The following is a 21,983-nucleotide window of genomic DNA, read 5'->3' on the forward strand; positions in this document are numbered from 1 at the left end:
GAGTAAACAGAGACCGCGGTTTGCGCCCTCTGGTGGCGAGCACATCAACTGTTTCAGAGTCCGCTACGTAAACAGCTGGTTTAACCTTTGGGGGGGGGGGACTAATAGCGCCCCCCAGCATTCCTCCAACTCAGTGAAACAGTGATAAGGTCAATCAGAAACAAACTACACACGTGAAACTTCTTCTGCGCATGCTCAGTCAGGGTTCTCATGCCACTAACTCCTTTTCTCTGAACCAAACTCTCGATGTCCTGAGCTCATTCTGGACTCACTCACTTTAACACAGCAGCTCCTAAATGGGACATTCTTATATATCATCATCGCTATTAGTATTATTAGTATAATATTGTATAATATTAATATACATTAAAAAAAAAAAATATATATATATATTGTATAATATTAGTATAATATTTTTGTATTGTTGTTGTTGTTATAAATATAAAAATAAGTTAACGTCAGTGAAAAACTCCAACATAAAGATTGTTTTTTTAATAAACAAGAAGAGAGGTCCGTTATGTTATTTGGCTGTACGGATCTTTGTAAAGAAGCTAAGTTTCATCTTCCTCCCTCCCTGAAAAACAAAAATCTCTCGGGGCTTTTTTGCTTTTCGTTTCGACTTTAGATTCATCAAGCTGCTCAGATTAACACCGGAAATAGGAGCGGTGGACGCCACATTCAAATTAGAGAGTTGCCTTTTATGCACATATTTCAAAAACTGTAAAACCACATGAGAACAAGACCCCCAGAAAAAACGTATAGACTGGCAGATGATGACTACTTGGAAATATTGTTATTTATAATTTAAAAATTACAAAATTTGTGATGTTTCTTTCTTAGGGTTTAGTTAGTTTCCTCTGGCGGGACTTAGTTGGTTTTGTTTATTATTTTGGCCTGGGTTCACCCTGGAGCTATGCTTCCCTGAAATCACATTTTTTACTCATAGCTGGTTTCGGGTGTTTGGCTTGGGAACCAGGGCGGGTACTTGCCTCTCTCTCCTCCAACCTTATGTGCGTCTCTACACGCCTAGACTAGGGGCGTAACAGAAAACTTGAGAGATGTGCGCTATCACCAGTCTCACAAGCACAAGGGCCCTGAAGTAATTCTAAATCAAGTTTTCCCACTCCACGGTCAGTTACACAGTTTCTGTTATGCCACAGTGACACATCTCAGATCTGATGAAAAAGGACGAGTTTCCCCATAGAGGCAATGGCTTCTTTTTTAAACTTGAGGAGATTTTATTTTGAAAAATAGATCACCGGATGTTGCGCTCGTCGGTTGATGGCAGCTTGACTCCTGCTTTCATCTCCGGTGAGGACACACAGGTAACCGCTCCAGGTGTTTAAGCGACGGCTGCCCCACTGTTAACGCTCCGGGCGGATTCAAACTGATTAGGTGGGGTATGGTTATTAGCTTGAATGCGAAGCTTTGACGAGAACCGGGAAAAAAATAGTATTTGGCGAAGTAAAGTTTGTACAGTGCTGTTAGCAGGCAGGGTTAGCTACAGTCTGGCTGCTAGCTCAGGTTAGCCGTGCTAACAGAAGTAAACTAATGTTGGCTTTAATTTCCAAAGGCGCGTTACATTTCCGCGCGGTGTTAGTTTGTCACTTGCGCTCTTTAATCCAAAAGGTGACACCTGACACGTGAGGGATACACTTATTCACAGGAAGACAGAATCAGATGCTAGTTTAGCAGAGCAGCTAGCCTGAGCAGGATGCCGTCCGCGCCGATGGACGTCACACAAGACTCGCCTTAAATTCGGTCCGGGTTACGGTTACCGTGCTGATCCGGACCGACATGCAGCTGATAATAAATCTTTTTAGGTGGTTCTTAATGCCCAAGGGTGCCTCCTTTAATCCGGCTGTAGTGTTATACTTGAATTAACCCGTTAATGTCTTGTTTTCTAGACTTTGGTGAAGTTGGTTAGCTTACAGTGTTTACTGTAAACACGTTAACCGAGCGGAGAGAAACGGGAGCTATCCCCACACACCGGACATCAAACCCGGCAGGTAGGCTGGTGAGGTGATGCTCTGTGGTTCTTTAGCGGGACTCTCAAAGTTTCTTATCGTCGGCTTTAGCAGAACAGCTAACGCTGTAGCTGCCAGTGTTTCAGCTCTAGCTGAGCGGCTGCAGCATGTTTGCGCAGGAAAGTCCGCTCTGATGGTAGGAGAGAGGCTGAAGGTGTCACACACAGGCTCACAGGTTCACCTGCACATTCACGCGGTCAGCTCGCACTCTGTGACTCGGGCAGTCGGAAGCTAACTGCTCATTTCTGCTGTAAAGCAGTTAGCTGGTTAGGCTAGCCTGCTAGCCCGGGGTAAACTTCAGTGAGTTTGCGCCGCTGAAACACGTTATAAAGTCCATTTTAGAGATTTTTAAGCTTCTTAAAGTATTCCACCGAACGTTTTCAGGGCGTCTAAACTATCAGCTGCTACTATTAGTGGAAAGATGCTAACGAACTGGTCTGTTTGTAGGCCTGAGTGTAAGTTTTATTCAGCGCGTGTGTGCACTGAACTCACACTGTTACCATCGTGCGTACAGGGTCAGCCTGCTGCTGCTGCACACGCGTGTTTCACTGTGAACACAGTCCTGCTGTCTTTGTGGAGAAGCACGAGCTCCTCATCCTCTTCATCCCGTTCAAGCCATCGGGCTGCGGCCGAGCTGAAAGTCTGAGCTTATTTCACGCAGTTAGGGTTTATTCCACGAGAAAGACTTATTGTAAAGTTGTATTGTTGACATTGACAGCAGCTGTGGCTGGTCTCTGTTATAACAACACTTTGAATGAGGAGAAGGATTTAGGACAGAGCACCAACAGAGGTCCATAAACACCTGGAACACCAGTTGATGCTTAAACAGTGTGTGGTAAGTGATGTGCATTTACCCGCGTGGAACAACAGCAGTGGGTTTAATCACACAGTCGGAGAGGATCAACCCTGTCTGAGAATAAATCACAACCTGCTGTTGTACACCTGAGGCAGGTGAAGAGGGGTTTGAGGTCACTGTCAGTCGTTGTCAGCAGGAAGGCGACGCTCACCGCCCAGAGTTTTTCACAATATTTGGAGTGATGTCGACGTGGATTTAGTGTTTATTCTTCGTCAGTGTGAAATCTTTCTCACCTGTTTGATATTGTGAATAAGATGAAACTATATTTCCTAATCTGAAGCAGACCTGAATGGAAATACATGTCAGACTTGGCCAGAATTAGAGACATGAGAACAACTCCACTGTGTCCACCCACCACTCTGACCTCTTCAGTAAACCCAACTGCAGATTTGAGGGTCAGATAATTGATTTTATTTCTCCGTGCTTTGACTTCCATCATGTGGTAATCTCGTGTTTGCTCTGACCTTCAGCTCGTGACCGACGCTGATGGAGACTTCGGGAGTTTGCGAGCTCGATGTGGGGACGAGACGAATCGTAGGTGGCAACGATTCCCCGCCCGACCTGGACAGCCCGTCTCAGGTGAGTGTGGACGGCTCGTCGTTTGTGCTGCTGCTTGTTCATGTCTGTTCAGTGACCTGTGGGAGGTTTCTGTGTTTCCCTCAGAGTTGGGCTGTCAGATAAATAATCCCACGTGTTCTTGGTGACAGTATAATCAGCTGATTCTACACTCAGCGGACGAAATTCATCTCCTCTGCGTTGTCCTGCAGCTGGTAGTCCTTGTTCTCCACCTGCTGCAGATTCTGAGTTCAGACCAGAACAAAGATTACCACCAGCTGCAGTCCAGCACAGAGGGGCGGAGTCTGCACAGAGCGAGATCTGTGAGAGAACTTGTTTAAAGGATAACTGTCTAATAGATGGATGTGACTTTTGTTAGGAGGAGGTGTCTGAGTTTGGTTTGGGGCTCTCCTGCACCAATGAGGAGAGGGGGGAGACTCCAGGCCGAGAGGACAGTCCCAGCGACCTGGTGGAGGCGGAGCTCGATGCCGGCGGAGATGCGAAGAACAGAGAGGACAAAGCTTTTGGTACGAGCAGAACTGTAGAAGCACTGAACAGCCGGGATGCGTCTCTCACCTCAGGAATCACATTTAAATATTTACATACAAAATTTAAAACTGAATAAAACCAACACGGAGCGTGTGAAGCTTCACGTGTCTGACAGCACTCACACAGATACTGTGACACATATTTAGACTTGAATCAGAATCATTCAGCTGTGATTAGACTGCTCTTTGTTTAGACCAGAGAAGTGGAAGTTTTACCAAACAGGACATTTTTGTGTTAAAGCTTTTCTATTCTTGTGTCACCCGATGTCAGTTTCTTCCTCGTTGGTCCGGTTTGTTCAGTTTTGATCTTCCGTGTGGTTTCAGGGAAGGAGGTGGTTCTTCTGATGCAGGCGCTGAACGCTCTCGCCACTCCCGAGGAGAAGCTGGCCGCTCTGTGCAAGAAATACGCCGACCTGGTGAGCCGCAAATCCGACACACCGACACTGAGCAGATACTCCCGACACCTGGGAGCAGGTGACAGGAAGAACTCTGTCACCATGTGGTGTTGGTCTGGGTTTCTCAGTGTGATCTGGAGCACGTGCTCAGTCGCTCCGTTTCAGAGACATCACAGGCAGCAGATTGATTCAGATTTAGCGACACGGTGAACACGCTCTCAGCTCCTCCGTGAGTCGTGGTCGCGGCCGATCATTTCCCGCTCTGACAGCAGCGATCGTGGTAGTTTGGTTGGATTTCTGCAGAGCTCTGTGGGTGGATCAGTGGACACCCACAGAATAATAATCAGCAGAAGCTCAGTGTGAACAACAGTAATGTTTGAAAATAATCACAAAGCTTCAGTTTGTATTTTTGGAGCCACAGAAGTAAATGAATCCAACAAGCTGGGCATCTGGAAAAAGTATGGAGATGTTTCACGCTTCAGATTTCACGTCACCATCTCACACAAAGGTGACCTTAGACCTCAGGAAGCTCTCACAGACTTGGACATAAAGAAGAAGAAAGTACGAGGAGGTTGTCAGATTCTGGCATGAAGCCTGGTTTGACTGACTCGGATACGACTGGTGACACTTGAACGGCTTAGAGATGTCCCCTTTCAGATCAGGCTTCTTGGTGCTACATGTTTCTTCTAAGCCTCCACACACACCACGCTGCCGTCAGCTTCCTGTTTGTTTCCATAAACATAAAAATGACCCAGTTTGTTCTGTTGTTGCTGTCTTTCAGCTGGAGGAGAGCCGCTGCATGCAGAAGCAGCTGAAGGCCCTGCAGAAGAAGCAGTCTCAAATCGTGAAGGAGAAGGTGCACCTGCAGGGGGAGCACAGCAAGGCCATCCTGGCCCGCAGCAAGCTGGAGAGTCTCTGCCGGGAGCTGCAGAGACACAACAAGACCCTGAAGGTAGTTCAGCCGCCACAAACACCTGATGAGGACCATTTTACATTTGTGCAGGTGTCACTCCTCCCCTCAACCCCGCAGGAGGAGAACGCCCAGCGGTCCAGGGAGTACGACGAGCAGCGGAAGGAGGCCATGCTGCACTTCCAGATGACCCTGAGCGACATCGAGGTGCAGATGGAGCAGCACAGCGCCCACAACACCAAGCTGAGGCAGGAGAACATGGAGCTGGCCGAGAAGCTCAAGAAGCTCATCGAGCAGTACGAGCTCCGAGAGGAGGTGAGTTTAGGTCCCGCCTGCCGTCCAATCAGAACAGTCTGTTTCTGCTCATGAAGTCAGCGCTGGTTGTTATGAAGAGGATTAATGCTGCCATTAAAAAGGCAGAAATGCATTCTGGGTGTCACAACAGACTCGGCCTGGTTGTGACACTCTGTCTGCACACTGACGTCTGCAGCAGGTGATCCTGGTTCTGCTCATGCTGCAGGTTCTGGTTGGAGTAACCCTCCAGGACCCTAATCGCCAGCTCCAGACTCTGGCCACAACACACATGGTCAAATAAATTGATTGTGGAAGATGTTTTAAACTTAAAAACAAGGCAGTCGCTTCATCTCCCAAAGATGGAAAATACGTTGCCTCCACGAAGGTCCTTTAAGACGTCTTAGATACACATTTAAAGGTCTTACAGACAATTACGGTCTTAAATCTACTCTTCAGTCATGTCGCAGTGAGACAACACTGAAGGTTTCATCGCCTCGGCACATTCAGGTCACTCGCTGTGACAGCGTCCTGCACACCGAGGAGAAACATAACCAGGACCTGAGAAGCTTGGCTGGGATTAGAGCAGCAAGAAAAACGTTGCTTTTGTAGTAATCTTTACAGTCACTCAGCTCCTGCTGCAAACGAGATTTCTGTTGTTTCTCTGCAGCACATCGACAAAGTGTTCAAGCACAAGGAGCTGCAGCAGCAGCTGATGGACGCCAAGCTGCAGAGAATCACCGAGATGATGAAGGAAGTGGAGGAGAAGCAGCAGCGTGAGAGAGACTTTGTGAGGATCTCAGTTTGTTCTGGTTTTTATCGCAGCTGTAAATGAGCTCAAGTGTCTGAGAGACTGTGTCTGTGCCGCTGCAGCTGCTGAAGGACGCCACCGAGTCCAGACGCAAGTGTGAGCTGATGAAGGAGCAGGAAACCCAGCTGAAGCAGCAGGTACACACACACACACACACACACACACACACAGGTCAGCTGGATCGTCTCCATTACTCACTGCTCTCGTCTCTCAGCTCTCTCTGTACATGGACAAGTTCGAGGAGTTCCAGAGCACCCTGGCTAAAAGCAACGAGGTCTTCACCACCTTCAGACAAGAGATGGAGAAGGTGAGTCACCTGCGTGTCAGCGTGCGGTTACCTGCTCACCTGTCTGTGTTTCTAAACTCTGTGTGCCTGCAGATGACCAAGAAGATCAAGAAGCTGGAGAAGGAAACGACCCAGTGGAGGACCAAATGGGAGAGTAATAACCAGGCGCTGCTGCAGATGGCAGAGGAGGTGATTCTTCTTCGTGGGCTCGGTTTTGTTTTCCTCGAAACGTTTAAAGTGACCGATGTCGATCTAAAATGAAGATGGAGGCACGTTTTTGGCCTCAGATGTTTCAGACACACACTTTAGAAATGCCGGAGCAGACGTAGGAGAGCCAGACTGATTAGTGTCTCGCAGATCAAGTGTTCAGCACCATCACAGCCTTTAAAACATAAAGGTCCAACGCTCGAGTGCACTCGTCTGAACTCGGGAGCTGAAAGAAGCAGCCACGCTGAAGTGCCAAAAGCTGCAGTTCCTCTGATGTCCAGCAGAGGCAGCAGTGAGTCAGTCCCCATAGACTCCCATGTTAGAACTTTCCAGCAGAAATAAGCACGTTTACAGCCTGAGACACAAACTGTTTGGTCTCTGTGGATCATTTCCTCCTTTATTACACCTGTACGGTGGAGGACGTTCCTAAAACACGCCTGGATTAAAGTTTGTTTTATTAGGGGCGTGGCCTTCTTTTTTTTACTTGAAGTCAGTTGTTGATCCCACACACACTCTGCTAACTGTTTGGCTACTCGTAGTGAATTATATTGGCTCTCTTGTTTAGGGGAGCTTTCTGTAATTGGACATCCTTTAGTTGAACACCCTGATTCTGACCAGGCTCTGATCTCTGGCCTCTGAAAACCAGCATGATGGTGGTCAGAATGCCAGTGTCGAGACCCGACGCGGTGATGTCACAGGAGCTTCATCCATCTGATTCTTCCTCCTACATGAAACTGGACCTGACTGAATGTTGTTGTTTTGCAGAAAACGCTGCGTGACGGTCACTTCAAGGCTCTGCAGGGGAAGCTGGAGCTGCTGGAGAGGCTGTGCAGAGCTCTGCAGAAGGAGAGGAACGACCTGAATAACCGACTCAGCCTCCTCCAGGAGCAGGGAGACAAAGGGAGCGCCACATCTCCTCAGGCCAAGCCGCGAGAGCCTTCGGCCGAGGATGGAGAGGATTCGGAGGATTCGGCGCAGGGTGACGGGCCGGAGACGGCGGCCGTTCAGGAAGCTCTCAGACCACCTGAAACAGACCCGATGGCGTCTCCTGGTGACAGCGAGCCTGCAGAGACGGCGAGCACGCCGCAGGACTGAGCTCACCTCGCAGCCTGCGTGGAGGTGAGGGGGCGTGGTGGGAGGGGCTTCACGCAGCTCCAGCCTAGTTCCACAACTAGCCAGAAAACCATCTTCAGTGGAGATGGAGCTCTTTTTTTTTTTAACATAGACCTCCTCAGATTTCTACACAGAAGCTGAAGCCGTGTCTCTTTGTGTGATAAATGATTGTATCAGATTCTCTAAATCGTGGCCCACGGTAACGATCGGCACTTCTTCATACTCCCTGTTTCTACTCGATCTTTATTTTCATAGGGAACCTCCAGGCGGGCCTTCGATTTCTCTCCTCACACGCCTGAGTATGACTTTGATTTGAGTCGGACACGCTGTCGAGTGTCTGAGGAAACGGGACTGGGGTCAGAGGTCATCTGACCGACCACAGGGGCGGGAAATGGCAGAACCTCGCAGTGTAGTTGGTTCTAAGTGTTTCCAGCAGATTGAGTCTGTCTGCTGCAGCCGCGATTTCAGTCAGTCTTAAATTTTATTAATGATGAATGTGTCTGTGGATGTCTCCTCCACCATGATGCAGCTCCACCTGCTGCACGTTCAGGTGAGAGGAAACTTTCAGAGGACAGTCAGCGACACTGATCCACGGTGCAGCTCTGATCACGTTTAAACGAATGTTTAGAAAAATAATCAAAATGATTCAATTTGAACTTTATTGAAATGTAGGAGCTTCGGTCTGATCACACAAATGTTTTTTGGTTTTCATTAACAAAACTGGTGATAACAGGAAGTGACTGTAGTTTAACGTCACGTCGTTAATGTCACGCGGCTGCCATCGGGACGCAGCGGGATCGCTTTTGAACCTGCTGATAGGCACCGAGTCGGCATGACGACAGCCTCTGTCAAGTGTTTAAAAAAACAAATACAAACCATGAGTTTTGGGCGTTGTTTGCTGCCCCCCTGTGGTCAACCAGTGTCATTTCTTCTCCTTTGAAGCCGTTCAACACGTTTCTGGGGATCATGCATGTGTTTTGTGTTGAGGAGCGTGCACGTGTGAGGAAGAGTCGAAGGCCTTCGTCCTCTGAAAAGTGATTTCATGTAAATTATGTTTGGAAATGATGATGGGCTCTGTGATCTTTATACTGGAAGAAAAGCTGAATGTGATTTTTCTTTTTTTAATGAATCTGAATAAAAAAAAGAAATGTTGGTTTCTGTCAGTGATGCATATTATTAGGAACACTTGGGTCTGAGCAGGGGTCAAATCCCGCTCCGGGTCATTCTGTGGGGATTAAGTCATCAAGCAAGAAATTGTCTCAAACATTCATCTCTCTTCACCTTTTCATCATTTATCAGTTTTCTTTGACCAGGTCGTTAAAGTGGATCTATTTTGTTTCTATTCTTGGACTGTACCAGACCAGCTTTGCATGATTCAAAATAATCCTTCTGTATATCATACCTGGCCTCACTGCTGCTGAAATAGGCTGGTTTAGCTCCTCCCACTTTAAGACAGCATTCTGATTGGCTGCTTCTTGAAAAACAGGGCACCACCTCTCTGTGACATCATCCAGATTCAAGAGTAGAAAAAACAGACTGTTTAGAGCAGCTGAGCTTTAACATGAAGGACACAACGCAGGAACAGGAAATACACGACAGGAAGTGAGCAGAAGCAGGTCCACTTTAACTCGGGGTCACCCTCGATGGTCCCGCCGACGTGTCGACCGTGTTTCAGAGCGTCTCCGGCGTCGGATGAGGCTCTCGGCTTTTTGATGTGCCGTCGTTTAAAAAACGCTCCAGCTGCTTTCTGCGCTGTTCTCCTGCTGCACATCTGTAATTCAAACCACACAGCAGCGCCCGAATGACTGAGGCAGTTTGATCCGTTTTCATCTTTCTCCTGTCAGGTGATGGCGTCTGTCTCCGCCCACCACAAAACCTCAGCACGACCTTTTATCGAGAACGTTAAACTTTATTGAAACAGCTGCGAGAACAGCAACGCTGAAAGTTTGAAGGAGCGTTTGGACCCGTCAGATTCACCGGTTCTGTTTTTATTGAACTTGTTCCCCCCCACACACGCATAATGAAGGGGCCAGATAAAGTCACATGATCAGTGTTTGGACCTGTCAGGTAACGGATTGTGTTCGACATGATTTCACCTGTGACCTCTTTAAAAGACTGTACATGGAGGATGGAGGTGGTGACGCTGGGGACCAAGGTTGCGGCACGTTTCTTCTTTCTGACTCTCAGGTAATGTCAGAATCTACCTCTGCAGGTGAGACTGAACAAAGAGGCGTCACAGCTTTGGAGAGCTTCTTGTTTGACTAACGACCCCTCGTTACCGTGTTCCTACAGTCTGTCTCGCTTTTCAATAAACGTTTTGTAGAATTTGCAGCGCTGCTGGTTTCTGTTCTTTGATTCCTGTTTGTTCCTCATGTTGATCAGGTCGTTGTTTTCATAACGGCACAAATGATACAGGAGCTGATGGTTTGGCTAGAGGCCGGATCTTAAAGAATTGCTGAGACGCATTTTTGGAAAAGTTACAAAAGCTTTATTGCGATCAGAGGTGCAGGAACCAAAAACTAAAGTTTCACATCATGTAACAGAACAAAGGTCTGTTTCCCTCGGGTGTAGGAATTTAGCCAAATGCAGGGGTGAGGAAGTACCGAAGGAGCGGGAGGCGAACGCAGCGGGAATGTTTGTTTGGAGGACGCGTCGTCAACTCGGGAACATCTAACAGGAGCTGCAGGTGGAGGAACGGAGCAAGCTATGCTGTAACGCTGCGTTTCCTTCCATCAGCCCTTTTAAAATGAATTCACAGCGACAGCGTGCACACAGAGCCAATCCATCGAGCTCCGCCCACCCGAGAGGGACTTCAGTTCTTTTCCAGGTGCGTCGGTGCTTTTGGGTACCGGGCAGTGGTGAAGCGAAGCGAGACGGCGCCGGAGTGCGAGACGCCTCCAACGCGCCGCGCTGCTCTTTTCGCACTGAGATGAATCAGAGGGAGGGAGAGGACGGGTGGGGGTCAGGGGTGGAGCCTGTGCGGGGTTATGATCCCTGAGCCTCCAGCTCTGACGCAGGTGTGTTGTCGGGCTCCTCGTCATTGTAGATGTTCTCTGCCTGCAAGAAAGGAAGGAACCGTTAGAAGCAGCGCTGCAGTTCCTACCTCAACACGGGCGGCGTGAGAGATCGGCAGGAATCTGATGAACATCAGACGAACAGTCCTCTTTCCCCCCGATGTTAAAAACATTGCACTCTGACATTGTTGAAACTGGCCTGACACAATGATGGACCTTCTTCTACCTTCATAATTCATATTTACATGCATATTAACATTTTGAGGCTCTCGCTGCAATCCAGCGGTTTCTCCAACTGTCCACAGCTGTGCAAACGCTCTCGGGTTTGAAGGGTTGTTTCTCCAGACTGGATATTTCAGCTCCACAGGTAAAGGTGGGATTTGTGCTGCTCATGCACCAACCAGAGCATCCTGACGGGTAATATCTGCACCTCATACGTGAACAGCACCAAGCAGGACAGACGAGCTCGCCGAAGAGTGGTGCGCTCTGCCGAACGCATCATTGGCTCAGAGCTCCCTCGCCTGCAGTCTATAGACTCTGTGCGCCTTAGCATTTGCTACTATTCACTCCTTGTTCAACAAAGTAGCCAACTTTATTTTTTACAATTATTACAGATGTTTTAAGGCTGTAAAAACCCCTCACTGTACACTTTGTACACGTTTCTCAGGAAGGCATGAACATTTTCACTTTTCTCTCTTCTTTAAACTCTCAAAGTTCAAACCTTTGTAGAAAAATAAGTCCAGTATTATAGAATGAAACCACAGATCAAACCCTGTTTTCAGGTCCAGAACACGGAGTAGAGCCGCTGCCAGAGAATTCAACATTTATGAATCAGAAGTCCAACTAGGGATGGGTACCGGTATCCGGTCCCATGATGTCACCGGTTCTGACATAAACGGTAGTAACCAGACTGAAAAGCAGCGCACATTTCGGTGCTTTATTTCGGTGCTTTTTTTTCCTGAGCTGTGATACACTTCTAGCCAATCATTTTACGTTTCTGATGATAGTAGGCGGGGCCAGGTACGTACGTTCTTTTAGAGCAGAGCTACAGATTAAAAATGCCCAAGGCGAAGCGGTCAAAGTCTGGCTGTACTTCACAGCAAAAGATGCAAACTCAGCAGCAACAAGTGCTTTAAGCTGATACTGTGATACTGTCAAAGGAGGTAACACCAAGAATCTGATGAAACACCTGGCGACGCATAGCGTTTTTTTTTAAAAGCCCAGAAATGCGCCGTATTTGATAGCTTGCTGCGAGACCTCACACCGAGCACGTCTACTGCGGGTGGGTTGCCTGTTATCGGACCCGGAGTTTGCAACATCCCCCAAAAACACGAAGAGGAGAGTCCTGGCCCCTAGCCCTGCCAGTGTAGCAGAAATGATGATGATGATGCAGCAGCCGTTCTTCTCTGCGTGAGTAGCTTAATGTTGTTCGCGTGTAATTTACGTTGAGTAGGCTAACCACGTTATTACATTAATGCATGTAAGGTGAACTAGCAAACACAGACGTAGTTACATGCGGCTGTCCTCTTGTTTGATGGCAGATACTCCCTTCACCCTGGCCAAAAAGGCTAAAATGATCAAAGAAAAAGTGGGAAACAGTTAAACATGAGAGGTTTTTGGACAAAGTTTGTGTTTTTTCCATTGTTTAAGCACTGCTTCCAGCCAAGAGTGATACCATATATGCCCCATAGCTGCAGAAAAGGCTAACATTGTTATCTTTTTACAGAAAAACAGCTGAACATGAGAGGTTTTTGGACCAATTTTGTGTTCTCCATTCTTTAAGCACCGGCACCGTTTCAAAAGTACCGATTTGGCACCGGTATCGGATAAAACCTAAACGATACCCATCCCTAAGTCCAACTTTTTGTGCGATGGTTAGTGTCTTTAGAGTCACACTGTACTGTATAGGAGAGATGGCACGGAGGAGATCGACAATGCGCTGTATACAAAAAAAGGCAATGAAAAAAGAAATGAGTGAAACAGCACAGCTGCGTTATAGTGAGGGACCGCTGTAATTTTGAAGGTACGTCACAATATACCCTTTGTAAATACTAATCCATAGAAACCCTGATCAGCAACCATTCATTTATTTTTTTCTGTGGTTTTTTTTCACGGTTTGTTGACATGCTGTGTAGGTGTGGACTGATATCGACACAACGGGGGAAACATCTGGCTTTCACTGTTGTTCGCCTGTAGATTGAACATTTGCCTGTTTAAATCATAAGAACTGTCACTATGCAGAGATGTGCTTCTGCTGCAGTGATGCAGTTCTGCTTGTGTTGAGTGACGTAAACAACCAACCGATCTAAACTCTTCAAACGTCAAAACTGATCATTTGATTTTTTATGACACAGTAATGGTGAGCGTTCCCATCTTCTGCTCTTTGTAACTTAACGCGATCTTTGTGTTTTTGTGTTTTGGACATGGTTTGGGAGTCCATCTTCGCAGTAGCAATTGACCGCAAAATAAAGTTACTGGAAATGCACAACTTTACATCCGGTCTTAAAACAGGAAGTTAGTATTTTCTTGTGCACAGGGTCTATTTACACCAAGTGGTGCAGCACCAAAGCCGGGAAGATGCTGAAAGACCCCTCCCACCCCACCAATGGACTCTCACTGTTGAGGTCAGAGAAGCGCTTCCGCTCCAATAAGGCCAACACAGAGAGAAAGAGGAGGAGCTTCCTCCAGGCTACTCGGGCAATGAACCAGGTGTAGGACTGGAGACTCTGCATATCTCATATCACCGTCTGCTGATTTGCACCTTTTTATTTTGGATTTTTAACTTTCATTTTATACTTGATTTGTAATTTTAGTTTTATTCATGTATCTGGTCTGTCGTACTGTATGCGACAAATACAATCTGAATTTGGATCAGGGCTCGTACGGCCGCCTCAGAGCGGTCCACTGCTGTGTTGTTAGCCATTCCTGTGTCTTTGTCCTGTTGGAGGACCCACAAGCTGCGACCGAGGCAAAGCTTTGTGACGCTGCACAGCTCAGCCCAGAATGCACAGTAGCTACAGCGCTGTGACCACGGAGCTGATGAGCCGATCGAGGCCTTGAACTAGGGCTGGGCGATATATCAAAAATTTATCGTTACCGAAATTTATGACTCTCATCGACGTCATTTTGCCCATGTCGGTAAATTCGGTATTTAAAAAAAAAAGAAAAGGCATGTGCAGGTTGGCGATGTTCATGTCCCTTTAAGACGCTGTGCTACGTTACAGACTTGACGGGGTGGAGTCACATGACTCTACTACCTGTAACAAGACGAGACACGGGTGAACAAATGGAGGACGATTTAAATGTTGAAGCAGCAGCGACGGAGGTAGAGCTGGTGGAGGAGGAAGAGGAGACGCTTGTTAACAAAAAAAATGTTCAAGCCCTGCTTAATTTTAACTATCAGTGTTCTATTGAAGTTTTTTGCAAACAGCACTATTTAATGTTTTTGTTTAACAGTTTATAGTTTTCACTAGTCACATGGCAGTGCTTAGTATTTATTATAGTTTTTTCTGTGTTCAATTGACATTTGTGTTTGTGACATTATTTGTTTACAAGTTATAGTACCTCAAGGCCTTAGCAGAGATAGGCCTTTGTCCATGATGGCATTACATTTGCACAATCATTGTTTACTTTGTGAATAGCCAATGTGAAACATATTTATTATTAAACTATTTTGTTTACAAGGGATACACATTTTTTAGAGAGCATGGTTACATATTGTATCCTACACTTTTTATTTTGTTCAGTTAATAAATCTTAACCACTAAAAGTACTTACTACTATTGTCTTCATTTATTTTCAGTGACATTTTACAGTCCTTTAAAGTGGTAATAATATAATTGCAATGAATAGGTCTAGGGGGAATAATATTATCAAAATAACTGGAGGAACTATGCTGCCTGCCACAGCCCCATCAAATGAAAACCCCCCCCAAAAAAAACGTTTGTTTTTTTTGGCACTTGGGGTGGTTATCGTCCATTTATCGTTATCGAGGTTAACTGCTCAATTTATCGTGATATTGATTTTGGGCCATATCGCCCAGCCCTACCTTGAACGCTACAACCGGGATGGCTCCAGTAAGACAACATTCCCAGTGTCTCTGTTAGTTTTCAGCACGGGTCCTGCATCACACTCAGCCTCCCTCCAAAACCTCGCAAACCATCACCGCACCCCGAGTAGGTTTAAATAAATCAATCTTTGTTTGGAGGATCAGACAGCCGACGTTCTGATGTTCTTGAAATCAAAACGACCGTTGGCGTGCTCGTGACACCGTTTCTGAAACATCTCCGAACGAGCTTCCAGATGTTTTGGTCTTTGGCGCGAGTGAAACGATATTCTGTTTTCCTGAAGTCGGCTTTCACAAGTCGAAATGACATTTCCATGTCAGAACTCCGAGCTGCTGCTGTCGCATCACCCACCACTTCATCTGATCTGTTACCGTCACACAATGTGTGTCTGTGTGTGTCTGTGTGCGTGCGCGCTCACCATCTGCCACACTTGCATGATGTTGTCCTCAGACACCGAGCAGATGATCCAGGGCTCGTTGGGGTTCCAGGAGAAGTCTGAGATCTTTGCCGTGTGGCCGCCGTGGATGAACTGATGGAGATCAGCAATGACAGGTTAGAGAGGCGGGGCTTTGTTCTGACAGGAAAATGATGCACCTGCTGATCACACCTGAAGCACTCGAACACTCTCTGCTTACGTCACAGTATCTGAGTAAGCGCACTTGTCTCATCGAAAGGTCAAAATGAACTAAAACATGTTTGTTTTTTAGGTCAGCCATGATCATGTGATCAGAATAAAGACATGCGAGTGTCACCTAAAGACGTGACGCTGACATCATCACCTACCAGGAGCTCTGGCGGGCCGTCTTCAGCGTCCTCTGCAGACTGCTCCTCCCCAATTTTGCTAAAACGACACAAATCGATATCAGTATTTTTAATAAAAATACATTAGTGTCATTGTCTCAAGCCCCGCCCTGATCTGAAGCTCCGCCTGACAGCGAGGCATTACCTGAGATCCCAGACATTGAGACGCCGGTCGGTGCCGCTGGATGCCAGGATCGTCTCGTTGTGAGGAGACCATTGTACCTAATAAAAAGGACAGGAAGGCCTCGCCATCATTTTTCCGATCACGTGTGAGTCACCGACGAAGCCTCACAAACACTTTCAGGTCTCACCTGGAAAATTTCATCTTTGTGTGACTCAAAGGAGTGAAGCTTCAGTTTGAGGTTTCTCAGATCCCACAATGCAACAGTCTGACAGGAAGAAAAGCACACACACCTCAACATATACGAGTAATAGAAAAAACTTTATTCTTACGATGACAGGAGCAGGTGGGTGTGTCCTCTACCTTATCGGCAGAGCCGGTGGCCAGGATGAACTCGCTGTAGGGATTGAAGCTCAGACAGTTGACCTCGGCAGTGTGAGCGTCCACCGAGTGGCTCGCTTTGGACGTGTTGTTAGAACGCGTGTCCCATCTGAGGATGGTTGGAGGCGGGTCAGAGCCAGCAGGTTTGATCGCACAGTTAGAAACAACCACCACCTTTAACGATCACTTACATCATCAGCTTCTGGTCGTCGGCGACGGAGCCAAAAAGTGACTCGTGGAGGAGATGCCAGGAGACGTCCTCCACGACCGCCGTGTGGCCCGTGAAGATGGTCTTTGCGTCCAAGATCTTCCCTTCTTTTGGACCGCCCCCGATGTCCCACAGGCAGATGGTCTGAGAGGAAGAGGAGGCGGGGCATGTGGAAGTTTTATGAGCAAACAAACATGAAATATTTAATTGTTCCGTAACTGCGTTCGTCTTCAGATGATAAAAGCAAAGACGATCGTTCTTATTCCTCTGAATGACTACATGTAGAGTTTAGTGTCAACTGTGACCATCAGGGGGAAAATCCACTCGTTAACGGGACTGAGCAGCAATAACGAGACGACTTCTGTACGTCACCGCGTGACCGGGACGAAATGTTTGGCTCACCGGAAGAAGCACCTGCTACTTTCGCTCTGGAATTTTTTTCCTTGGAAAATTGATGAAAGACAGAAATATTTTTGATCTTATCAATTTTTTAAAATTAAAAGGGCCTTTATTCTGAAAGTCCCAAAAGTCTTGACAGCATCCAATAAGAAACTGGAAGCTTTTATTTTGAAAAGCTGGCCTTTTATAAAAGAATTTTAGGTATTTTAGTTTGAAATCTGACATTGAGCATCCTGGTAATGTCCTGCTGTCGGCCTGTGTGACTTCTAAACCCTTAAACTTGACCCTCACAGGGACCCTTCTTCAGTTCGTGTACTGAAGCTAAACGATGATGTCACGTACGTGGTCGTCGGAGGCGCTGAGCAGGTTGCCGCTGAGGTTTGGATTCCAGGAAAGGCCATATCCTTCTTTCTGGTGACCTTTCAGTCTTAGGTCAGGATTACACTCCCCGCTGGGATCTGAAACGCACACACACATGCCTCGTCATGATGCGTGAGGGCGTTTGATTTTAGCATGTAGCGAGCAGCCGGGCGGCGACCTCACCTGGCTTGGACGGGTGTTTAGTGTAGTCGAAGACCAGCACGTCGGAGGTGGGAGTCTTGGTGGCAATGATGCAGGGGTTCTGGGGCATGTAGCGCGCTCGGTTCACTTCGCCTTCGTGGTTGATCTTTATCTCGATCTCGATCTTCCCGCTGACGGAACCGAAGCCGCCGAACTCTGAAAGATCAACAACGCTCAGATGGAGAGGAACAGGCGACGGCGGCATGACCGCCGTGTCCTGACCTACTGTACCCGAAAGCTGCTCAGCGGCACGCTAAAACACTAATGCTACCTGTGGGAGTGGCGCACCTTCAGCACACCTGAACAAAGCATCAACGTACCTGCTGGGAGACACAACAACACAGTGTGAGTGCACAGATCTGCTAAACCCCTCCCTTTCAGACAGGAAGTAACTGTAACCAGCACATAAACATGCCCTTCCTTACCTCCTTTCTCGCTGTCGTAGTGCGACGCGTCAAACTGGGCGTCGTCGTTTGGAACCTGGACACTCGCGATAACGAGGTGGTTCTGCTCGTCTGACGTGTGCGTCCCTAAAACTAGCCTGTGGACCGCGTAGTCCTTTCCCTCCGGCCTGTGGAGAGCGCCGAGTTGAACCGTCACCATAACTAGCCAATAAAGCAGCAGCTTCGCACACACCTGAGCAGCCTTCTTTTACCTGTTGACATCCGGGAGCCACTGCACCGTCAGGCTGGGCCACTCCAGCGCATGCGTCATCACCAGGTCGTACAGGAAGGGCGTGTTCTTCTTCCAGATCTTGTACTCCTCGTTGATGACCCGCTCCTCCACCGCATCGTCGTACACTTCAGAGAGACCACAAGGTGAGACACAGGTACACGCGTCTCATCCTGACTGTATGTGAGCTGCAGACATCTGCTCCTGTTCTGCAAGTCTTTGACCACATTTTTACAACTGCCTTAAAAAGACATTAATAAGAGAAACTCTTTAAAAAGAAATAACGGTATGTATAGAAAAGATGAAGATGTTTTGGTCCAATCAGATCGTCCAACACACGAAACACAGTACGTTTACACAAATCAGCTGTTAAATCTCACATTAGAATTATCGTCACTCCCACTGTGCTTAAGATTTTTCTTATATGTATTTTACTGTATTCAGTAATCATCTGTACACTGTATAGTATTGTTCTTATTAATGTTTCAAACACTTCTTTAATTCACCTTTTCTTCGTGTCCCTTCTGCTGATGTGAAAAGTGAATTTCCCCAGTGTGGGATGAAATAAAGTCTGTGTCTATGTCATGATGCCATCCTGCTGATGTTTTGGAGTTTTCCCCTTTTTCTGCGGAATTTCCCGCAGAAAAGGGGAATTCAATTCAACTTTATTTATATAGCGCCAAATCACAACAGCAGTCGCCTCAAGGCGCTTTATATTGTACAGTAGATCGTACAATAATAGATACAGAGAAAAAGCCAACAATCATATGACCCCCTATGAGCAGCACTTTGGTGACAATATAACGGTGCATCGCTCCCGAGTGTTACTGCCCAGTGATGGATCAGCCTGCTGTGAGGAGGAGAGACCTGTGAAGGTTTCTACCATCACCTGATCACCTGTGACCACGAGCTGCAGGCAGCAACTGAAACAACACCATCGAGAATGCAAACAACAGAAATGAGCTTCCTCTGAACGGCGTCCCAGCTTTAGAGATGTGGTGAGGTGTTTCGTGATCTGGGAGAAGAGCCGGCAGGACTGGGACACGCTCTGAGGAACTGATGCTTTCACTGACCGCTGTCGGCTCAAAGTAAGGAGGCTTTACACCAGCTGACCGAAACTCTGCTGCCCGACTCGTCACTGGGACCAAGAGGAGAGGTATGAAGCTCCGACCTGCACGGCTAACACCTTTGGAGACTTTGATACCTGAAATCTTTGAGCTTAAACATCTCCAGGCTTCAGTCAGCCTGTGGATTACTGTTTACTTTTACTGTATTTTAAATTCTGATTTAATAAGCAGTTTCCATTTTTTACCTCAGTTATTTTATTATTATTTACTCATTACAGTAGTCAAATTACTGTATATTTTACTCTATTTTTATTATGCATCTGCCTCGTTTCTTAACACATTAGTTTATACTGAATTAGTTTCTAAATGTAGTCTTAATCTGCTCAAACTATTTAAACGTTGAAAGTGTTGCTTTTGTGCTCTTTTTAAGTTATTATAAATCGCTTATTACTGCATAATGATTTTACTCTGATTTATTGTCGGCTCTGACCGGACTGAAAGGTGCTGACAATAAAATCTGATTGATTGATTATCTGATTAATAATCACGTGATGCCGCCTTCACAGCACTTTCATGTATGAAACGTTACCGGGGAAGCAGAGTGGACCTGGACTGGAGCAGTTTGGGGTTCAGTCAAAGTGCCTTGCTCAAGGAGTCCTGACCAGCCTCACGTGCAGGAAACAGACTCCAGCTGTGTGCGTGCTGACTAACAGAGGAGCTGCTGTTCGTGGTGAGGCAACAGCTCATTAACGTCAAACCGGGTCAGTTTGGAGATCTGACGTCATACCGAACTCAAAGACTGGGCGTTCAAACGCGCTCGTGTTTAAAAACGGAGGCTTTAAACCCGGGAAAGCTCGCGCTGACAGCTCTGATATTAGCATGTGATGCTAACATGAGACCCTAACAGAGTTTGCGCGCACAAAGCGGCGCGCTCGGAAAACAGGCCAAAGCAGTTTTTCGGCGCCGAGCAGCGGCCGTTAAACGTACCCTCTTTATCGGCCATTGTCCAAACTCTGCCCGCGACTCGGAGCCGGACGGCAGAGAATCCAGGAAGGCGGGAGTTCTGTTAAAACTGCTGCTCGGGGGAGCCGCTGCTAAACCCAGAGTCCTTCCCTCTCAGCGCCGGATTACGGAGGAGCGCTGCGCATGCGTGAGCGCGCGCATACTACAGGGGATCAGCGCTGTGCGCAGACTGCGCAGACAGGGCATGCGCATCGAAAACAAAGAGAACAGAAACAGCGGAGTACCAGGACCACGGTGATGGGCACAGGACCAAAGGCAACAGTACAGTGGGCGGTGTCACGTGGGGGCGGGGTCGAATATCAAATTTACACTTTACAAGATTTACAAGAAACTGGCAAATTCATTAGAAAAAACCCCCAGTATTTTTTAAGAGGAAGGAACAGAAAATGTACAAGGAAAAATGTACTTTTTTATTTTCTTAATGTGGCCTACAAAACAGACAGTGAGCAGTTTGCCTCTGACTGGAGGTCTTATAATGTCTCACAGTATAAGTACTCAGCATCTCGCCTAAAATCAACCAAATTTTGCTCCAAAAGGTGAACCGTTATTAGATATTCAGATAATAAAGGTCTCGTTTAAGTAAACCTGAATACAGGCTGAGATCACACCTGTGGCTGCTTTTCATGTTCTTTAATCCAACAGATGAAGGATGAAAAAGCAGCAGTAAGATGCTGTGATGTTCATCGGGAAAAGGTTTTATAATCCAGAGGAAGAAGCAGCTGAGCTCTCTGCAGCTCTGATGAATGTGACAATATAAAGAGTTAAACTTCACAGAGAAGCAGCTCTGAGGTGTGACTGATGCACATTTAACACACCTGTGAACAAACTACAGCAGACTTACAGATCCTGCTATTAAAAGATCATTCCATACACACAAAAATGAATTTAAAAAAGCCGGTTTAAACAGAGCTTAAATATTTTTATTTTCTTTTAATTTGTGTAATTTTAGGATTATAATTTTGATTGGATGTCTCATACAGATTGGCTGAAACCAAAAAACTAAACTGAAGCAAGTAAACGTACACTGGAACCAAAGGGAAAAAAGAAAAGACTGAAATCAAAGGCAGAAGTGTGAGACCTCAGTAACACAGACAGCCAAGGAGGTCAGAAAGGTGCTTTTATTTTGGTGAGTGTGAACAGGAAACAGACGGGCTCTGCATTCCAATGAGTTTATTTTGTAAAAGTTTTGTCCATAAACAGCAAAAACAGTTTACAGTAAATTACAAACCTTTAAAATGCAAAACATGTTCCAAATACGAGCATTAACAAAGATCGGAAAGAAACACCGACAGAGGAAGAGACGAGTTCGCGCAGAGAGGATGTCTCGACCCGCCGTGGGAAAATAAACAGTCTATATCTGATGACAACAGGAGTGGGAGCAAAGCAAAGGCAACGGGAGTTAAAAGACCGAGCGGTCAGGCGTCGTCTTTGATTCGGTCGAAGGAGGATTTGGCAACTTCAAAATAAAAGATGACACCGCCCGTCTCCTCTGAGGGTGGACGCGGTCCAGGTCACCTTCGGGAATACAGACAAGCCAACGGAAACAGAGGCGTCCGTTTCCTTCAGGTTCACTCGCTAACAGCAACATGACGCTGACCTCTGAGCATCCACCAGGTCATCTGCAGAGTTACCTCAGTCTCTGTGAGTTAACCCAGGAGGTCATCATCATC

The 21,983-nt window shown here is 46.8% G+C and overlaps 2 protein-coding genes across 4 annotated transcripts; one reads left to right on the forward strand and one right to left on the reverse strand.

Annotated features, from left to right (window-relative positions):
* The first annotated feature begins 1,276 nt into the window (after positions 1-1,276).
* Positions 1,277-9,356, forward strand: txlng (taxilin gamma). Of its 2 annotated transcripts, XM_085356132.1 has the most exons (12): positions 1,284-1,325; positions 1,908-2,009; positions 3,354-3,462; positions 3,818-3,965; positions 4,311-4,402; positions 5,163-5,333; positions 5,412-5,606; positions 6,253-6,372; positions 6,456-6,530; positions 6,608-6,700; positions 6,773-6,868; positions 7,652-9,356. In XM_085356132.1, exons 3-12 carry the CDS (start codon positions 3,370-3,372, stop codon positions 7,979-7,981), a joined length of 1,413 nt encoding a protein of 470 aa, XP_085212258.1. In that variant the 5' UTR covers positions 1,284-1,325; positions 1,908-2,009; positions 3,354-3,369; the 3' UTR covers positions 7,982-9,356. The 2 variants fall into 2 exon arrangements, with proteins under 2 accessions (XP_085212187.1, XP_085212258.1); XM_085356061.1 differs by lacking the exon at positions 1,908-2,009 and having other exon boundaries at positions 1,277-1,325.
* A 1,125-nt stretch (positions 9,357-10,481) lies between these two features.
* On the reverse strand, positions 10,482-20,412 carry LOC146639192 (histone-binding protein RBBP7). 2 transcript variants are annotated; one of them, XM_085351201.1, is made up of 12 exons: positions 20,278-20,412; positions 18,207-18,351; positions 17,977-18,122; positions 17,534-17,707; positions 17,333-17,448; positions 16,575-16,735; positions 16,366-16,492; positions 16,193-16,270; positions 16,027-16,103; positions 15,864-15,921; positions 15,499-15,609; positions 10,482-11,056 (listed from the first exon to the last, which is right to left on the reverse strand). In XM_085351201.1, the coding sequence occupies exons 1-12, from the start codon at positions 20,291-20,293 to the stop codon at positions 10,985-10,987; spliced, it is 1,281 nt and encodes a 426-aa protein (XP_085207327.1). In that variant the 5' UTR covers positions 20,294-20,412; the 3' UTR covers positions 10,482-10,984. The 2 variants fall into 2 exon arrangements, with proteins under 2 accessions (XP_085207327.1, XP_085207326.1); XM_085351200.1 differs by having other exon boundaries at positions 17,534-17,710.
* Positions 20,413-21,983: the final 1,571 nt, after the last annotated feature.

Source organism: Diplotaxodon limnothrissa, linkage group LG1 (genome assembly GCF_057381915.1).
Source record: "Diplotaxodon limnothrissa isolate DT_005_m linkage group LG1, D_limnothrissa_male_GT1.1, whole genome shotgun sequence".
Classification (NCBI taxonomy): Eukaryota; Metazoa; Chordata; class Actinopteri; order Cichliformes; family Cichlidae; genus Diplotaxodon; species Diplotaxodon limnothrissa.